Source organism: Clupea harengus, chromosome 3, assembly GCF_900700415.2.
Source record: "Clupea harengus chromosome 3, Ch_v2.0.2, whole genome shotgun sequence".
NCBI classification, from domain to species: domain Eukaryota; kingdom Metazoa; phylum Chordata; class Actinopteri; order Clupeiformes; family Clupeidae; genus Clupea; species Clupea harengus.
Window position 1 is genome coordinate 29,050,271 of NC_045154.1, and position 16,457 is coordinate 29,066,727.

General features: G+C 43.3%; 1 protein-coding gene across 3 annotated transcripts; it reads left to right on the forward strand.

The window, feature by feature from the left end:
• Positions 1-1,771: 1,771 nt before the first annotated feature.
• caprin1b (cell cycle associated protein 1b) lies at positions 1,772-15,571 on the forward strand. 3 transcript variants are annotated; one of them, XM_012839126.2, is made up of 18 exons: positions 1,772-1,920; positions 2,996-3,175; positions 4,962-5,024; positions 5,376-5,462; positions 6,015-6,253; positions 7,166-7,248; positions 9,792-9,947; positions 10,153-10,205; positions 10,338-10,421; positions 10,610-10,783; positions 10,904-11,033; positions 11,152-11,213; positions 11,425-11,535; positions 11,648-11,794; positions 13,438-13,600; positions 14,232-14,432; positions 14,713-14,819; positions 14,974-15,571. In XM_012839126.2, the coding sequence occupies exons 2-18, from the start codon at positions 2,996-2,998 to the stop codon at positions 15,058-15,060; spliced, it is 2,127 nt and encodes a 708-aa protein (XP_012694580.1). In that variant the 5' UTR covers positions 1,772-1,920; the 3' UTR covers positions 15,061-15,571. The 3 variants fall into 3 exon arrangements, with proteins under 3 accessions (XP_012694580.1, XP_012694581.1, XP_031421153.1); XM_012839127.2 differs by having other exon boundaries at positions 13,438-13,591; XM_031565293.1 differs by having other exon boundaries at positions 11,161-11,213.
• The last annotated feature ends 886 nt before the right edge of the window (positions 15,572-16,457 follow it).

Genomic DNA, 16,457 nt, shown 5'->3' on the forward strand with positions numbered 1-16,457 from the left:
GGGGAAAAATTGTAGCAATCTATAACAAAATGATATGCTTATCCTACATACACTGTAGAAATTAATAAAAAACTATTCAACTAAATACTGAACTGAATAAGTTCTTATTTTCTTTGGTATGTTTGTCATATTCAGATTTGCAATGATGATTGCTGGGTAAAATGTATTGTTGTTGTCCAATGTCAAGTCTCTATTTGATCATGTGACGATATAATAGGCTAAGATATAGCTAGTTTAGGCGCAAAATCTGAACGTCAAGTCCGAGTGATGATCCACAATCAGCATCTTGGCAAATTGAGAGACTGAGGACTGCTAAGCAATCTCTGCTTTAAAGCAGGCCCTGAATGATAGGAGTTGTGCACCAAACGTTATTCGTATGTCCCTGTTGTAGTGGTCAGAAAGACGTTTTGCCTGTTCATATAACTCATCATCGCCTGCGAGCTGATGACCACTACAACAGGGACATAGCAATAACGTTTCCTGCACAATTCCTCAAGCTGCCGTGTCCCAGGTTGTTATAATTTCGAGTCAGGTCGCCGCTGAGCGCCTGTTTTATTGTGTATGTGTTTTTCAGATATGGGTAAAGCTGCTGTGCCACCGTACCAAATCATGCCTTTCATCAGTGTTTTAAGAACGTTTCAGCACTTTGACCGTCTGTTTACGTTACCGCGAGTCAAAGCACTATCCATGTTTCTGATCGCGTTCTTTCACCTGTCTACTTTCCCAATACAATAGCCAAAGTAACTAATTCGACCGTAAAATCCAACACATTGTTGTTGAAATATATAATACGCCTAATGGTGTGTGGCGCGCCTCATGACTAGTAACTAGCGTGCACTAGGGCCCGTCATAATAGCGTGCACTGGGGCCCGTCCTAACTACTTTACGCCACTGCTTACAGTCACAGGTATGCCGGCGCATCCAGCTACTTACCAGGTGTATCTGCAGGGCTGAGAGGCTTTCAAAGCAATAGAGACAACTGGAGCAGATAGCCATCCTGCAGTAGCCACACCAACCAGAGGAGCAGTGCACAAAAAGGAATCTGCAGGTTCAGTTTGTGACCTCTGCATTTCATATTCCAGATTCATTGGCTTAGCAGCTTGTTGGTGTCTGGGGATGGCAGGGGCATGCCATGCATGCTCACAGCCTGTACTTAAAGTGTACATTTGCAGTAACCCAATACTGCCCCTACAAAAGTTGCAAAACAGACCACTTTACAATTGGCCTTGATAATAACAAAAAAGGGCACACGGGGCAACTCGTGTGGCCAAAAGAGGTGGTCTCTTGGTTCTTCGTTTTTGTAAGTCTAGCTTCAGCGTTTAAGCACAAAATATGTGTGCAGAGAACAGACATCAACCCAAACATCGATTGACAATATAATGTGGCGTTCTAACTGGATATGTTAAGCCACCAATAAAGTTACACTTTAAATCGAGAGCCCCTTCATGGCTGCACGACCAAACAAAAGCATGCCTTGAGGCGACACCGTGGACGATTTAATTAATTGAAGTTTAAACTCGAAGTTTAGAAATGCATTAGGCCATGGTGCTAATAAAGTTTGTGTCCTTCCTTCTTTCCAGTCTGACTATATTCGACTTGGAAAAATAATTTGCATTTATTTTATTGAAAACAAATTAACACAACGCACACATATGACTGGGAAAGACGGAGAGAGACGACGACATCTTCTAATGAACGCGTCCTACTTCAGCTCTGGCACATCCAGGACAGCTTTACAAAGGGCCCTTCCTCATTATAAAGCGTTAACTCCCCCTTTCAGTCGATCTCAGTTGTCGGTGAGGCCGGCGGGGCGGATCCCACAGAAAATTGAAAGAGAAAATAAAGCAACACAATTAAAGCCAAGGCTATTTTGACTCCAGTCGATTATTCAACTCCCTTGTGGACAGATTGACCAACAAGGTATGTATGGGTACAAACGTAGTTACCTGTTCATGAGCAGTTCATCGGTAGTGGTCGGAATTTGAAAACTAACATTGCCAAAACGTTGCTTGCTAGCATGAAGGGTTAGCATATTTACTGTTAACCATCCTGCTAACCTCAGCTAGCTAGCTAGCCAGATTTGCTTCGATGAACGCATTGCGTTTATGTTAAATCGTGACAAATGTCACTGGGATGTGATCAGATGGTGTTACTGGGATGTATGTATTTGACATACGTATCACAAGCCAATCGTTAGTGAAATGTACATTTTGTACGTACTTTGATATCCACATTAGCCGGTAAACGAAAAACTACCCGTTAATATTGGCTACCTCATGCTAGTTAGCAAAGCATGTCATGGCTAGCAACCATTTGGTGAAGAATGAGCTAGAAGCCTGTGTAGGACTGGACTCGCCGAATGTGAACAGCAGCTTCTTTGCCCTTACGTTTCGTTAATCTTTTGGAAAGGCTGTTCTGGCATAGACGGTGTAGTTTGACTTGTATAAATGGTTAGAAAATTACAAAACGATGCTCCTTTAGCGATGATGGCTGCAGTCTTGGGTACCTCGCGGTAACGCTACCAATTAACGTTAACGCTGTTTCTTAAGCTATTCAGTGTTGATAATGGTGTTAACGAAAATTCTGAATTACGGTATTTTGTGCGTATATGATGGTGGGAGAAAGTAAATGTTGCATAAGACACTTGATGATGCTCCTGATTTGGTAACGACTTCGTTCATCTCAAAGTGGCCTTTGAGAAAGGCAGCATCCACGGGATTGCGCATTTGGACACAGTCGCTTTGTGTAGCCAGTTATGATGCAGATGGAATGGTGAGAAGGCCTTCCGCTTGTTTAACCCTAACTCAACCCGTTTTTTTTTTTTAGATCGAAGCGTTTATAACGTTTGATTCAGCTACATAATTATGATCTGGGTACTTTAACGGAAAGACCTTTTGGATTGTTTCAACAGTACTATAGATTTAGTGATCCGACATGAGCGCTGTGTGTCCAACTTCTTGGGTACCATTCCTGATCTCTGTCCATGTGTTTACAGATGCCCTCAGCGACAAATGGCAACAGGACTGTCAAGTCCGCGAGCCCGGACGTGGGATCCGCTCCCGGATCAGCGGGCCAGATCACCATCAATTACCAGACATTCGGAGGCCACACAGAAGCCATGAAGCAGGTGTTGGGTATTATTGAGAAGAAAGTTCGCAATATGGAGAAGAAAAAGGTATGTGCTGTCATGTTGTTTGCATCATTCCGAATAGGCTTTGTCACATCACTAACTGTACTGCAATATGGACTTTGTGTAGCGAGATAGCCGTAACTTCAACACTAAGTTTTCTGTGCAGTGGTTCTCTGTAATGATGGGAGGCTTTGTAATGGTGTTTCTGAATGGATGAACATATGATGTGTTGCAATATCATTGAGTGGAGGTATTTTTCTAATAACACGTGAAATGTGTTGTGAGGAGGGGAGACCTCCAGTGTGACACAGTGCTTTAAAATCTACCCAGCGGTGTGCGATCGATGTATGACGCAGCTGATGGACGTTTCCCCCAAATATTTCCTCCCTTGTTGGATCCTCTTGGTTATCGTTCGGATTGTTCTGTAGGCTAACCTTGGCGACCAACACAGAAACCCTCTCGATTGTTAAGCAATTGGTCATAAATTGAGGTCGCTCATTTGTAATGACTTTAGTCCCTGCCGCTAGCTCGCATTGTTCGGGGTACCGTAAGACCACAGACCATACTCTTCAATGATTTTCAATAGCGTTAGCTAACACACAAGGGGCTTGTTAGCTAGCAATCTAGCTAGGCTGCTAACTAATATTCGCAAGTGCTTCACGGAGAGACACGGCTCATACACTTATATGAAGTGTTTACATATCAAATGTGAATTCCGATTAAGTTGATGCGTATGACCGATTTATATAAATTTAATTTGGTTAAATAAGACAAGTAAGACAAGATAACCGCATGGGCACAAACTAATATGGCGGCCCCTGCCTAAACAGCCGAATAATGTAGGAAGATTTAGAAATGTCCTAACTGTTGAATTTTTGTTTTAATATCTGGAGTAGGGCTATTGCGTATTAAAGGCAGATATTGAGCATGTTTAACGTTAATCGTTCCGCTGACAGTTTTCGTACAATGCTGTGCTCAGATGCCAAGTAGGTCTAAATAAACAGTGCTGTATGCTGGCAGGTGCTTGTCCTCATACGTAACCAAGTTAGACTGCTAAGCGCCTTTGGACACAAATTCTGTGTTTGGCACAGACTTATAGCCAGGAGTTACAACATGGCTACACTGCCATGCTTAGATTTTTGACAAAAAGCTTTCATTGTAAAACCGCATCTGAACTAGTTGCAACGTCCTGTTTATTAGCTATAAAATGTCAAGCTTTCTATCTAGGTTGTCCTGCAGGACTATGTGCACTGCATTGTCTGCTCAGGTGTATGTCTATATACCACGCAGTTTCCAAAAAACATTACCTCTCGTCACATCTAGTCACTATGTATTTGCTATGCAATTTCTTCTGCTCAGGTGCTCTTGCTTAGACCACTTGTTCTGACATTTGGCTCATACACTTGCAGCTCGGCAACATCTAATAGATCCGTTTAAGTTTTCTCTTGCTTACACTAACCGGTAGTGCACAAGATGTTCATAATGGTCCTTTGTGAGCACGTAAGCAAGTGCACTGTGCATCACGGGTTGGTCTTCCAGACAGAGGCTTTTCCTCACAGATTTACCCTCCAGTGCTGTTGATGAGATTATCTCGAAACACAAGCTCAACCTTGAGCTTTTCATCGCAATACGTTTTAATATGGTCTAAACGTGGACATTTGCTTGGTCTCTCTGGCGTTCACCCCTCACATACCTATGAATAATTGTGTGATCTTGAAAGTGCAGTTGTTTGCCAGTCTTGTGGTGTACTGGGTTGATCATACCTGTTGTCATTATGCACTGAACTTTTCATTTGAATGCTAATCTAGGCATGGTGCCTTTCTCTTTTTAGGGCAAACTTGATGACTACCAGGCCAGGTATAACAAAGGAGAGCGTCTCAACCAGGACCAGCTGGTGGGTGAAAAACCTTTTGTTCCATGGCAGCTTGTCCTTTGGTTAGACACAGCACTCTGAAATGCTTCCACCATGTTGTGCTCAGGCTGTGTGTGGGAACTGAACATGAAACTAGAGCTGGGACACGGTTGTCACTGACTGCTTTGTTAATGGCACGTCATGTGTTTGCATCATTTTATTTAAGTGACCGATTTAGATTTTTCATGCACGGTGAGAGAAATCCAGAAAGCTTGGGGGGAAATGTGAAAGCTAGTGCCATTTGCTCTCGCAGCATGTAGCTGCAGAGCAGTCCATTAGTTCTGCTGCCACTGTTAATGTGTTCTAACATATTTTCCTTCTCATCCTTGTTAGGAAGCCCTTTCAAAGTATCAAGAAGTGACTCATAACCTGGAGTTTGCCCGGGAGCTGCTAAAGAACTTTCTGGCGTTGGGGCAAGATGTAAGTACACGTGCAAGCAGTGTGCAAGTTTCCGTGTTTCTTTCTGGCCTTATTTGAAAACCTAGGTATAGAAATGGTCTAGGGTTGAAGAAGAAAAACCGGCATTCTGCACTTTGACAGAAGGCACAGGAGCATAGTCAGTTATGTGCCTGTGACACTGGTGGCGGCCCTGACGTCTTCTGTGGGTGCAGATTTTTCCAGCAGATTAAACAGTTTGCTTATTGCAGTGATGACTATTTTGTACAGGCTACTTTGAAATGGCCTGCATGCTGTGTACACTCGACGCAGCCGCCTCTGTCATGACCAGTTTTATTTTTTATTTTAATTGCTCTGTAAGAATTGTTTGATTTATATTTGATTCATATTTTGTATAACAAAAACAGTGCTAGGCTCTTATTAGTCTTTAGGCTCACGTCACTTTATAGTGGTGAATGGGTATTTTCCCCCCTAAACTAAATCACAGATCACGGCCAACCTCCTAAATGACTGTCTTAGTCTGTGTCCGAAGGAGGAGGATAGTCACAGTTCCTCTCCACACGCATGCATTCACAGCTCCAGAAGGCGGTGAAGAAGGCCGGTCGGCGGGAGCAGCTGCAGCGGGATGAAGGCGAGCAGAAGCGCCTGAAGAAAGTTCTGGAGCTGCAGTTCCTTCTGGATCGGTTAGGGGAGGAGAGTGTGAGGCAGGAGCTGCTGCAGGGGGCAGGGGGCCCTTCGCTGCTCAACGAGGGGGACCTCTCTGCTCTGGATGAGTTCTACAAATTGGTGGGGCCCGACCGTGACCAAAATATCAGGTAAGAAGAAACCTCATTCAAGTAACTGCAGACACACATTACACAGCGTGAGCGTTGCTTAAGATATATATATTTTCTTTTTAAATGGACTTTGGATCTATTTATTGTGTAGAAATAAAAAAAGCCTACCAGCTGTTGTGAACCTTGCACTCTTCAGGTTGGTGCTCTTGGCCTAGTGTTACGATACTTTTTGTCTGTAGTAATTTTAAATAAAAAATGTAAATCTGATATTAGGTGTTAATGAATCTAGTTTGACAACTGACTGCTGTCTTGCTTCTTGTCCAAACTGGGCAAGTTGGTTACATTATTTATTTCTGCAGTTTTGGCTGTGAACTGCTCTGCTGCTGACTATGCAAAATTTGTAGCTCCATCCAGTCATAAGCAATCTTATCAGAAGACCATGTGTTCCTGCAGTCAGTCATGAACCCTTTGACCTGGATGTGTGTAATTAAGGAATCTGATTGGGCTAAGCTTATTAGTTGGGTGAAAAATGAATATGGTTGAATATGAATATGGTTGGTTGCTGACCTAACAGCATTATTTTAGTTTTTGTACAAATCCTGTCTGTACAGCAATTATTTTATGCCAAATATGCTTTTTTCACTACTGACACAGGCTTCCTCGAAGCAAGACCAATTTAGTTAGGCTAATCTAGTACATGCTAAGATATGGTTATACAATAGATTGATGGTGAAAGTTTAACATTAATCATCAGCACGCTGCTCATTAATATTTCTTGATGAAGGTGGTACATTTGAAAACATGTGTTTCCGTTTTCTCTAATCTGTTGAGATTTGGGAGACGGAACAAGACAAATGGTTGGGTTCTCACTGTTTTAAGCCATCAAGATTTTGGTAATGTGTCGCGTCTGTTTTGCTGACTGTTTTGTGGCACATCATCCCCATCTCTCAGGTTGACTGACCAGTATCAAGAGGCGTCACAGCACTTATGGGAACTCCTGGAGGGGAAGGACAAACCTGTGGCGGGAACCACATGTAGGTCAAACCACTCCATTGCTCCAGCTATTCCAAAATGCCCCTTGCCACCCCATAATTGCCCCTTGCCACCCCATAATTGTTTGTTGCGCTCTTGAGAGTTTGGCATACTTCCCTGTGTGGTGCTATTCGATTTTTTTTTTTAAGTCCTTTATCTTGACATCTACATTAATCTTTCATACACTTTTATCACAAGCAATTAACGAGTGAGGGAGAGGGGACAGGATACGCAGCTGATCAAGGTTATAACTTGTTTCATCATACTGAAACCAGAAACATTTGTGCAAAAATCACAAGAAGGAAAAGAACCGAGTTGGCCAAGTTGCGTGAAGGACCAGAGCAAAGGGGAACGAATGTGTGTCATGGAGGAAGTCCATGGTACTTCAGGACTAGTCTGAATGGACTGATGCTCTGTTGAATGGGGGGCACAGTTGAAGGTGGGATTCCCTGATCCAAGTGTGTTGTTTAAAATGTGTTCCAGCCCCGTGGAGTCATTTGGGCTTAGTAGCCTACACGGAAGTGATGGTGAGAAATTCAGGCCTGTTATTCATTCTGTCGAGGTTGTCTGTCTAGTTGCTTTGAGGTGTCCATGGGATTTGTTTTGTAGCTAAAATGTACCTTCATGCACGCTTAAAAATATAGCTGGAGGTGAAGTATCTGTAGATACAATGCAGTGTTGTTGAACATGATGGCACATTGAAAAGCATGAGTGGATTGCCTTAACAGGAGTGTGAATTGTGTTATAAGAGCATCTTGGGTCGGAGATGAACTAGGCTAAGCATGCTAAACATGTTGAACAAACACATCAATCTTATTGTTGATTCTGCAAAACAATGTGTTGGAAAGTACACTTATTAGACACCACAGTGTTGCATGCTGAAAGTATTGGGGTCGTAGAGATGAGCATATATTGTATGTCGCCACCCTTTCACTTTTTATACACCCAGTGCGGAGTGGTGTAGAGGCTTTTCAGGCCAAGCTGTGCAGCACTGTGCTGCATTGTGTTGGTGAGGCCAAAGCCAAAGGCTGCTGCCTCTCCTGACTCAGCGCCGGGGCGGGGCAGTGTGCCAGGGCCCAGTGGCCTGACCAGACCAGCACATGAGCAGGAACCGGACCAACTGGTCTTGTAGCCCGTCCTGCTGACCTTAAATGGCCTGTCCATGCTGGGGCTTATCACTCTCCTGGGGTCCCACCCCCTACCCTTCCACTCGCCATCCATGGATAACCCAGCAGCAGGTGGTGGTGGTCTCGGGGCATATAAATACATGTGGTGGGCATGGACAACATGGCTGTGCTTTTTTTTGTTTTGTTAACTTGATCGTGCTGACCAGCTGGTAGTAGTCCTTGATTTAAGGAGAGTATACTGAAATGAGTTCCTCAATGACCAAGTTACTTGTTGTCTTTTTTTTTTTACAGTGAGATTCCTTATGAAAATCAACCCTAGCGCAGCTTATTTTATCCAACAAATGAATTGGCCCTGATGTTTTGCTCATTTAGGATGTGCTCACATGGGATGTTGGATCAAACTGAACTGAACCCTGGAGCAGTTCTTCTAGGCAGATTCCATGAATATTAGAAATTGAACACCAATGTCAGTAATGCTTTATTGTAAGACTGACCTGTTAACTCCTGAACTGCATCGTGGGCTTGTTTACACAGGACAGGCACGACAGAATGACTGAATGGCACATTGTAGAGGGGATCAAACACTTTGACCATATGCTTTAATTATGTATTTTCTATGACTGACTAAATTCTCTGTAGCATTAGTTATTACTTTTGCATATGACTGAGTCCAAAACTCCAGTGAGAGGTGGCCAAATGCTGTGTGCAAGTATTAACGTTAGACATAAATAGAATATTCTGACAGTAATTGATTTGGGTCGCAGGGCGTACTGAACCGAGGAAGTCACATACCGATCAGTTCAGTATGAACGCACGTCAAGTTACACCCCTAGCATCTGGCTACAGGACAAGAGCTGCAGGTCTCACAAAGCCAGTTGTAAAACTGTGTAGTCAATGTTGATTTAAAGCTATGATTATCAGGAACACTAAATCACCCCACTTAAACCATTTGACAGACTAATGGAGTACACTTTTACTAGGGCTGTTTTGGTTTCTTTGTATTTCAACTAGTAGCGCGAGGTCTGAACAGTAACACCAGCAATTTCAACCAACAACACTGAGGTCATGGGTTCAATTTTCATGGACAATACTGAAAGTGACCCACAATATGGCTGAATGAACAAATGTAAATGATTGGGTGCGCTACCCAGGCACTGAGTGGTACAGCTCCGCTCAACAGAAGTGTCTTGGCGGAACAGCAGCATAATTCGATTTCCAGATTTTAGGGCTTGTCCTCTTCACTGGAGCTCATGGCCTCTCATGGTTCCCACCCTCCACCGGCAGAATGTATGACCAGTGTCGATGGAGTAGTGTTGTACTCTTGGACCGGTTTGCCAGACTTTGACCCAAATTACCAAGTGGAGGCCCGACAAAGGCTTGAGTGTGGCTAATAAATGTTGTTCTGTGTTTTCCACCAGACAAAGCCCTTAAGGACACCCTGGAGCGTGTGATGCAGAGCGGCTATTTTGACACGGCACAGAACCATCAGAACGGCGTGTGTGCAGAGGAAGAGGAAGAGCAAGTGACGACGGCCGTGGAGTCGTCGGAAGCCGAGGAGCAGGCCGGCGACACGGGTTAGCTTTTAAGATCATTCATGAGCAATGGCAGTTTAGCAAAATGGCCTAGTCATGTCACTTTAGACTATTGTGCCAACACCGCTCTCTTGCATGCAATAAGCAGCAACAGTCATCATAACAATTTACTTAAGTGTTTATTTCTTTGTAGGCGTCTTTTTCCTGTAGCCTTTAACATCCTCAAATATGATTTGATTCTTTCCAGAGGGCGAGCTGGTAGAGGACTATGCAGAGCCCTTGGCAGTGGAGGCAACAGAGGCGAGTGCTGTTCAGTGGTTATTCTCCATGATTCTCTTGCTTGACTTCATTAATAGCCCAGCATGTTATGGCAGATTTTTTTTTTGTGTACCAGTTTCAATTTGTAGCCTAATGTAGGTGTTCTGCTTGCAGTTTGTTAACAGACAGTTCATTCCAGAAGGCACGTACAGCAACAGCAACCAAGAGCCAGTCGAAGAATGGAGTTCTGAATCGGAGGTACATCCTTCCCATTGTTAACAATCAAGTCTCCTCGCCTCCAGTGCTTCTGTACTCCCCAATATGAAAGGACCTGTTTTATCCAAAAGCATTCAAGCGTCATCTGCTATGGGCAGAGATTAGATTGTTTAGCCTTAAAACCTTGTGCTTCGGTCACATACGATCAAGGATTATCTTTGTTGGCACAGGCGGTGAGCTCGCTGCAACAGCAACCACCCGTTCAGACGGTCCCGTCTCCCGTGGTGAGCGAACCCCACCCGCTGACCTCGGTGACTCCAACGCCCCCCGCTGACCCTGTCCTGAGGAAGCAGGTGGTACAGGATCTCATGGCACAGATGCAGGGGCCCTACAACTTCATGCAGGTAAGGGAGAGACCAGATGGACCAATGGAAGAGGCAGTATCAGGCATTCTGTTCCGAGAGCTGTTTGTATACTCCAGCGCAGCAACTCTTAGGCTGAACCTCCCCTGTTCTCTCCTCCAGGACTCGATGCTGGAGTTTGAGGGCCCACCCATTGACCCTGCCATCGTGTCTGCACAGCCTATGGAGCCTGCGCGGAACATGGACATGCCCCCGATGATTTGTCCCCCGGGTCCACCAAGTCTTGCAGCTGGTTGGTATAAGCTAACTTTCAGCTACCTGTAGTGATTTTTGCCGTAGTGGTGGTGGTGGTGAGATTCTTTTTTTAATTTTTTTTTTTTTTCTGTTTGTCTCTTGTTTGTCTCTTGTAGTTCATCCAGACACGCGCTTGGCACAGCCTAACACTGTTCCTGTACAACCCGAACCAACACCAGTGAGTGGAGAGACATGCTAGATGCTAGCTTATCTCATGTTCTGTGCCTTGCCCAAAGCATGAGACATAATCATGTTCTTATGTGTAATTTAATGGTCAATGGAAAGTTGCTGTAAAAGCAATGAGCTTTAACGATGCTTCCTATGTAGAGGAGGACCGTAAAGGCTTGGAGATGTTTCCTCAGTATTTGACCAGATCTGTTCTTCTCCAGGTCCCCATGGTCGCCCCCTCACCAGAGGCCTTCTCTACGCCATCCCCCATGTACCAGCCTCCCCATCCCGTGGACCCGCGGCCACAGCCTGAAGCTATCGACCCCATCCAGGTCAACTCCCCACACCACGCAGTTCTCATTGAAACATTTTCACAATCATGACTGGCTGGTTTTGTCTGACTCTCTCTGCTATAATGTGTGGTGTTTTTGTCTCTGTATCCAGGCCTCCATGTCCTTATCGTCAGATCAGCCCCCTCCCGCCTCTGTCCTCCCCCCGGCCTCCCAGACGCAAGTGTTCCAGCCCACCTCCAAGCCCCTACACAGCAGTGGCATCAACGTCAACGCTGCACCATTCCAGTCCATGCAGACGGTGGGTGGAGTCACTTCATCATCATGATGTGCTCCGTGGTGTGTGTCTGAACACGCCATGAAATGAAATGTAATGCTTAACGTGCCAATGACCGAGAACAGTCTGAAGAAATCAACTGTCAAAAATGTACTGGGACTATTGGAATTATGAAACTTTCTTACTTGTTCATTGAGGATTTCATAGTCATGTCCATACCCAACAGGAATATAACCAATTAACCTATTTGAACCAAAACGGTTCGTATTAACATGATTTCCAAGACAAGACAATTAGGGAGGGGCATGGTCCAACGGTTAACTGATTAAACATAAATGAATCTCTAACCGTGTAATAGGAACTAACCAAAAAAGCCTTTAAATAACCAATACAATTGATATGTAACATGACTAGAATTATAATATGCCCACCAGCGATTGGTGGGAGGCTGCTTATCCGCAAGCTGCCGTGCCAGCCGTGTCTGCTGGCATGGCTCTTCAGGAGGCCAGCGAGGCTAACCTGGTTGGTCTCTTTGAGGACACCAATCTGTGCACCATCTCAGTCAGTCGTGCTCATCACTTCCAGCCAATTAAATAGTAGCCTTCAGATTAATTGACCTATTCTCTGAAAGTGACTGAAATGTAAAACCACTTTGAGCTGTATTCTTTGTATGAAAAGTGTTGGACAAATACAGTGATGTTTTTTTTTTTTTAAATTCTGTATAGAATCTGTTTGGGCTCCCGCCAGTGCTATATAAGGTGTTATATAAATAAAATGTATTATTACTCTGAAGCCATTTCTTCTGAAATCCACAAGATGGCACAAGGACATTGAACGTCTTTCTAATTTCTGCTGTGACACGAGAAGAACGGAGTTGAGAACAGATTTACCACCTCCCAGAGAGTGCAGAGCCTCAGTATACGAAACATAATGCTTGGAAAACAATTAATAAAAGTATTGCAGAATTGAATTGCAATGCTTTCTGTATTGTAAAATATGAATAACTGCAGTAAAATCATTGTGATAAGGTGTCCACGAGCACCCACTCATTTCAGATCAGCCAGTGCGTTACTGATGCAATCATTTTTTTAATAATGTGATCTGCATTTCAAAGGTTCAAGGTGACTCTAATCCCATAAACTGTATCCTCGCGGTCATTTCTGTTAAGTGTTTGCGGTCACAGCCTTAGCTCTTTAAATGGAAAAGTAGTGGCTCAGCCTTACAAAATATATAAATTTAAAAAATCCCAACCAATCAACGTAGTGCTTCAGGTGCACGGAAAAGAGGGTTGTAATTAGATTGTTGAGCTCGGATATCAGCAATATCATGGACTGCATCTTTTAATGGATTTTGATAATGCATGCAAAGCGATCTAGATTATAAATTATAAAGCAGTTCAGCCTGGTTATACTGTTTGGTGTTCCCACACACCCTGAAACACATGAGGTTCAGTCTAGGAAAACCCCTGAACTCCAATAAATGTGAAATGTCCTGTTAATTATTTTTTATATATCAAAAATGTGTTTATTTCTATTAACAGAGTTGTTGACCTCATTGGCGAAATTAGCCTGATATTGGACAATTGTCATCGAGGAATATTTATTGTGAAGAGTGATCACCATTTTGCCAGTTTCCTTTAACAATACCTGTGCCTCTGACCCTCTCAGGTGTTCAATCTCAACGCACCTGTGCCTCCGGCCAATGAGGCCGATGCCCTGAAGCAGCCCAACCAGTACCCGACCAGCTACAGCCAGGGCTTCAGCAACCAGACACAGCACCCACTGGAGCAGCCAGAGATGCAGCCGGACCAGCTGCAGTCTGGTGAGCAGGGTCTGTCTGCCCATGTTAATCATACAAATTAGAGCAGAAAAAAAAATGCTTAACCCATTTGTTTACTTTCATGTTAAGAGGTGTGCACAATGAAACTAACATCTTAGTTTTGTTAGACCGAATTGGCTTTTGAGTCCCTGTGATAACTCTTGTGGATATTAAGTGGATCATGCCAGAATAAAGGGTCCATTATTAATTGCCGAAGACCTTCTTATATTTTATACCTGGCAAAAAAAGTTACTACTTTCCTGGACTTCAAGGTTGTTTTGACTGATGCTCCTTTATGTTGGTGACGGCAAACCATGGGGATGATTTGTCAGCAGATAAGGAATTTACAGTGCAATACAACTCGTTGAACATGAGATTGGTGGTCCTCCTAGCAAGCAGTCTGAACAGAAGTGATTAGTGTTGCTAGCTAAAAGTTAATATCCCTGAGTGACCTTGTCCAGGCTCAGACTTGAGTCCCCAGACGGTCTGTTGAAAGGCCTGATGTTTATGATTTGCCAACTTCATCGAGTGTAAAAGCTTGAGTAATCAAACACTTGGAAAACCGGTGCAGTCTGGGAACTCTGCTCCCTAAATCTGTCCCATTTACTTTAACTGTTTTGTTGTTGTGCCCTCTTCCCTGCAGTGGTTGGAGCTTTCCACTCCCAAGACCAATCGCTCCCCAGTGCAGGAGGCCACCAGGCCATGTCCCAGCAGCCCGGGGGAGGCACTGGGTTCGGGCGGCCTGCCCAATCTTTCTACAACAGCAGAGCCATGACGCGTGGCGGGCCCAGGAACTCCCGCGGGATGATCAACGGTTACAGGGGACAATCCAACGGTTTTAGAGGTATTCATCCATACGGCTGGCAATTGTAATTTTTGCCCTTGCAGCTTTAAAAAAAAAAAAAAAAAAAAAAAAACTTTCACTAAACAAACCAGTGAGAATTGTTTTTGACCAGTCTACAGTATTTGCCTCTTAATGTTCATCTCTTGAGACAAGATCCACATTCTTTTAGTAAAATCTGACAAACATAGTGAGTGATGATAAATAAATACACATCACTATTTATGTTTGTCCATTTGTTTATAGTGTCCATTTTTTAAAATGCTGTTCTGCTTTTTCCTAGGCGGCTATGATGGTTATCGCCCTCCCTTCTCCAACACTCCAAACTCTGGCTATGGACAGACCCAGTTTAGTGCACCACGGGACTACTCCAACAGCAACTATCAGAGGGTAAGTGCTGCACTAGATTGCTGAATTTGAAAGACAAATGAAGGTTTCTGACCATCTCGCATAGCAGTAGCTGAAGTGTGCACTGCTCTCATTTGGGTTAAGTTTGTGAAGACACACTGGCCTACTGGTTAATAACTTGTCTGTCTCTTCTCAGGATGGTTACCAACAGAGCTACAAGCGTGGGACTGGCCAGGGCCCACGTGGCTCTGCTCGTGGCAACTCCCAAGCCATTCGAACCTGAGGACCTGGCAAACTGACCACTCGGCCCACATTGAACATTCAAACAAATTGCTTTTTATTCTGGCTCACCCTTTTTGTTTTGTTTTGTTTTTGTTTGTTTTTATCATCAGTGGTATCTTCTCTCCTCCTGGCATCTCTCTTGAGTAAGCCTGCTTTGACGGTATTTAAGAAAAAAGAACCATTTTAAGTCTGAACACAAGCAAAGCTGAGGATTCTCGGCTTCAATATTTTAAGCCTGTGTTTGTATCAAATATTCCTGTAAACTTGAAAGATTTCATTAATTTATTTTTTTGTATAAAATAAACGCAAAAATACCTACCACTGCTGGTCTAAACCCTGGGAGTAATTTTGTTTTGTTTTTTATTTCTGTTTTTTTCCCCCGTTTTGTTCTTGCCCACATTTTAGTTCTCAACACCATTTGTTTTCTTTTTGGTACATTTTAAAGAAGCTCCCAATCTCAGTTTGTAAATTGATGTTGCTTCAGAAGTTTCAATAAAGATGTGTTGCATTAACCCCGCTCTCTTTATTTGCAGTTCATTCTCATTAAATTAATTTGAACATTTCTGGAAAATAAGTATAGCCTTATGTTAAAATTCACTAAGTTTTGAGGATTCCTCTGAACTCCTTAAGAACTTCGATAATAAATTAGCTGACTGGCTATATCACAGCCTGAGTAGTCAACATGCAAAGAGATGAAAAAAAAAAAAAAGGACTTCACTGATGTGCCGCATGTGAATTTAAGGATGACTAGGTAGGCTGTTCTCTCCAGGTATAGGTCAACGTGTCCTCCTAACCTAGAGATGGAAGCGATGCCCTGGAACATAAACACAGTAATGAGCATGTGCTTTCTGAGTGTCAGGTTGTCAGCGGTGAGAATTCATTGTCTCAAGCTATGCAGTTCGGGCTATATGATAACATGTATTTGATGTCTTCTCACCACCATATTTTGGTGTTGGTGTATATAAAATTAAATTGTTGATTGTAATTTTCACAATTTATGCAGGTTGAAGCATTCGCTTATTATGCCTTAGAAGAAATTCAGACGTCACATTTTTACAATTTTGGCAGCATATTTTTGAATTCTTATGCTTTTAAAATCTGATTAGTTTCTTATGTATCCGCATATGACAAGACCAGGCCTATATTAAATGTGTTATCTTTAACTGCATGATAAGGAAGATGCGTACACGTTATATGAAATTGGAATCCAACCAAACGGTTTTGAATAGTGGTAGAATGGCTGTAGTGTAGATTGAGTATGTTGCTACAGGTTTGTTAGTTTTTCAATTTTGTGTTTTCTCAGTCTGTCTTCCCAGAAAGAGCTTCATGTGCTTGCTAGATTGTGAATCACACAATAAGCCAGGACTTGTAGCCTATGTATGCAATGTTGAAGACACG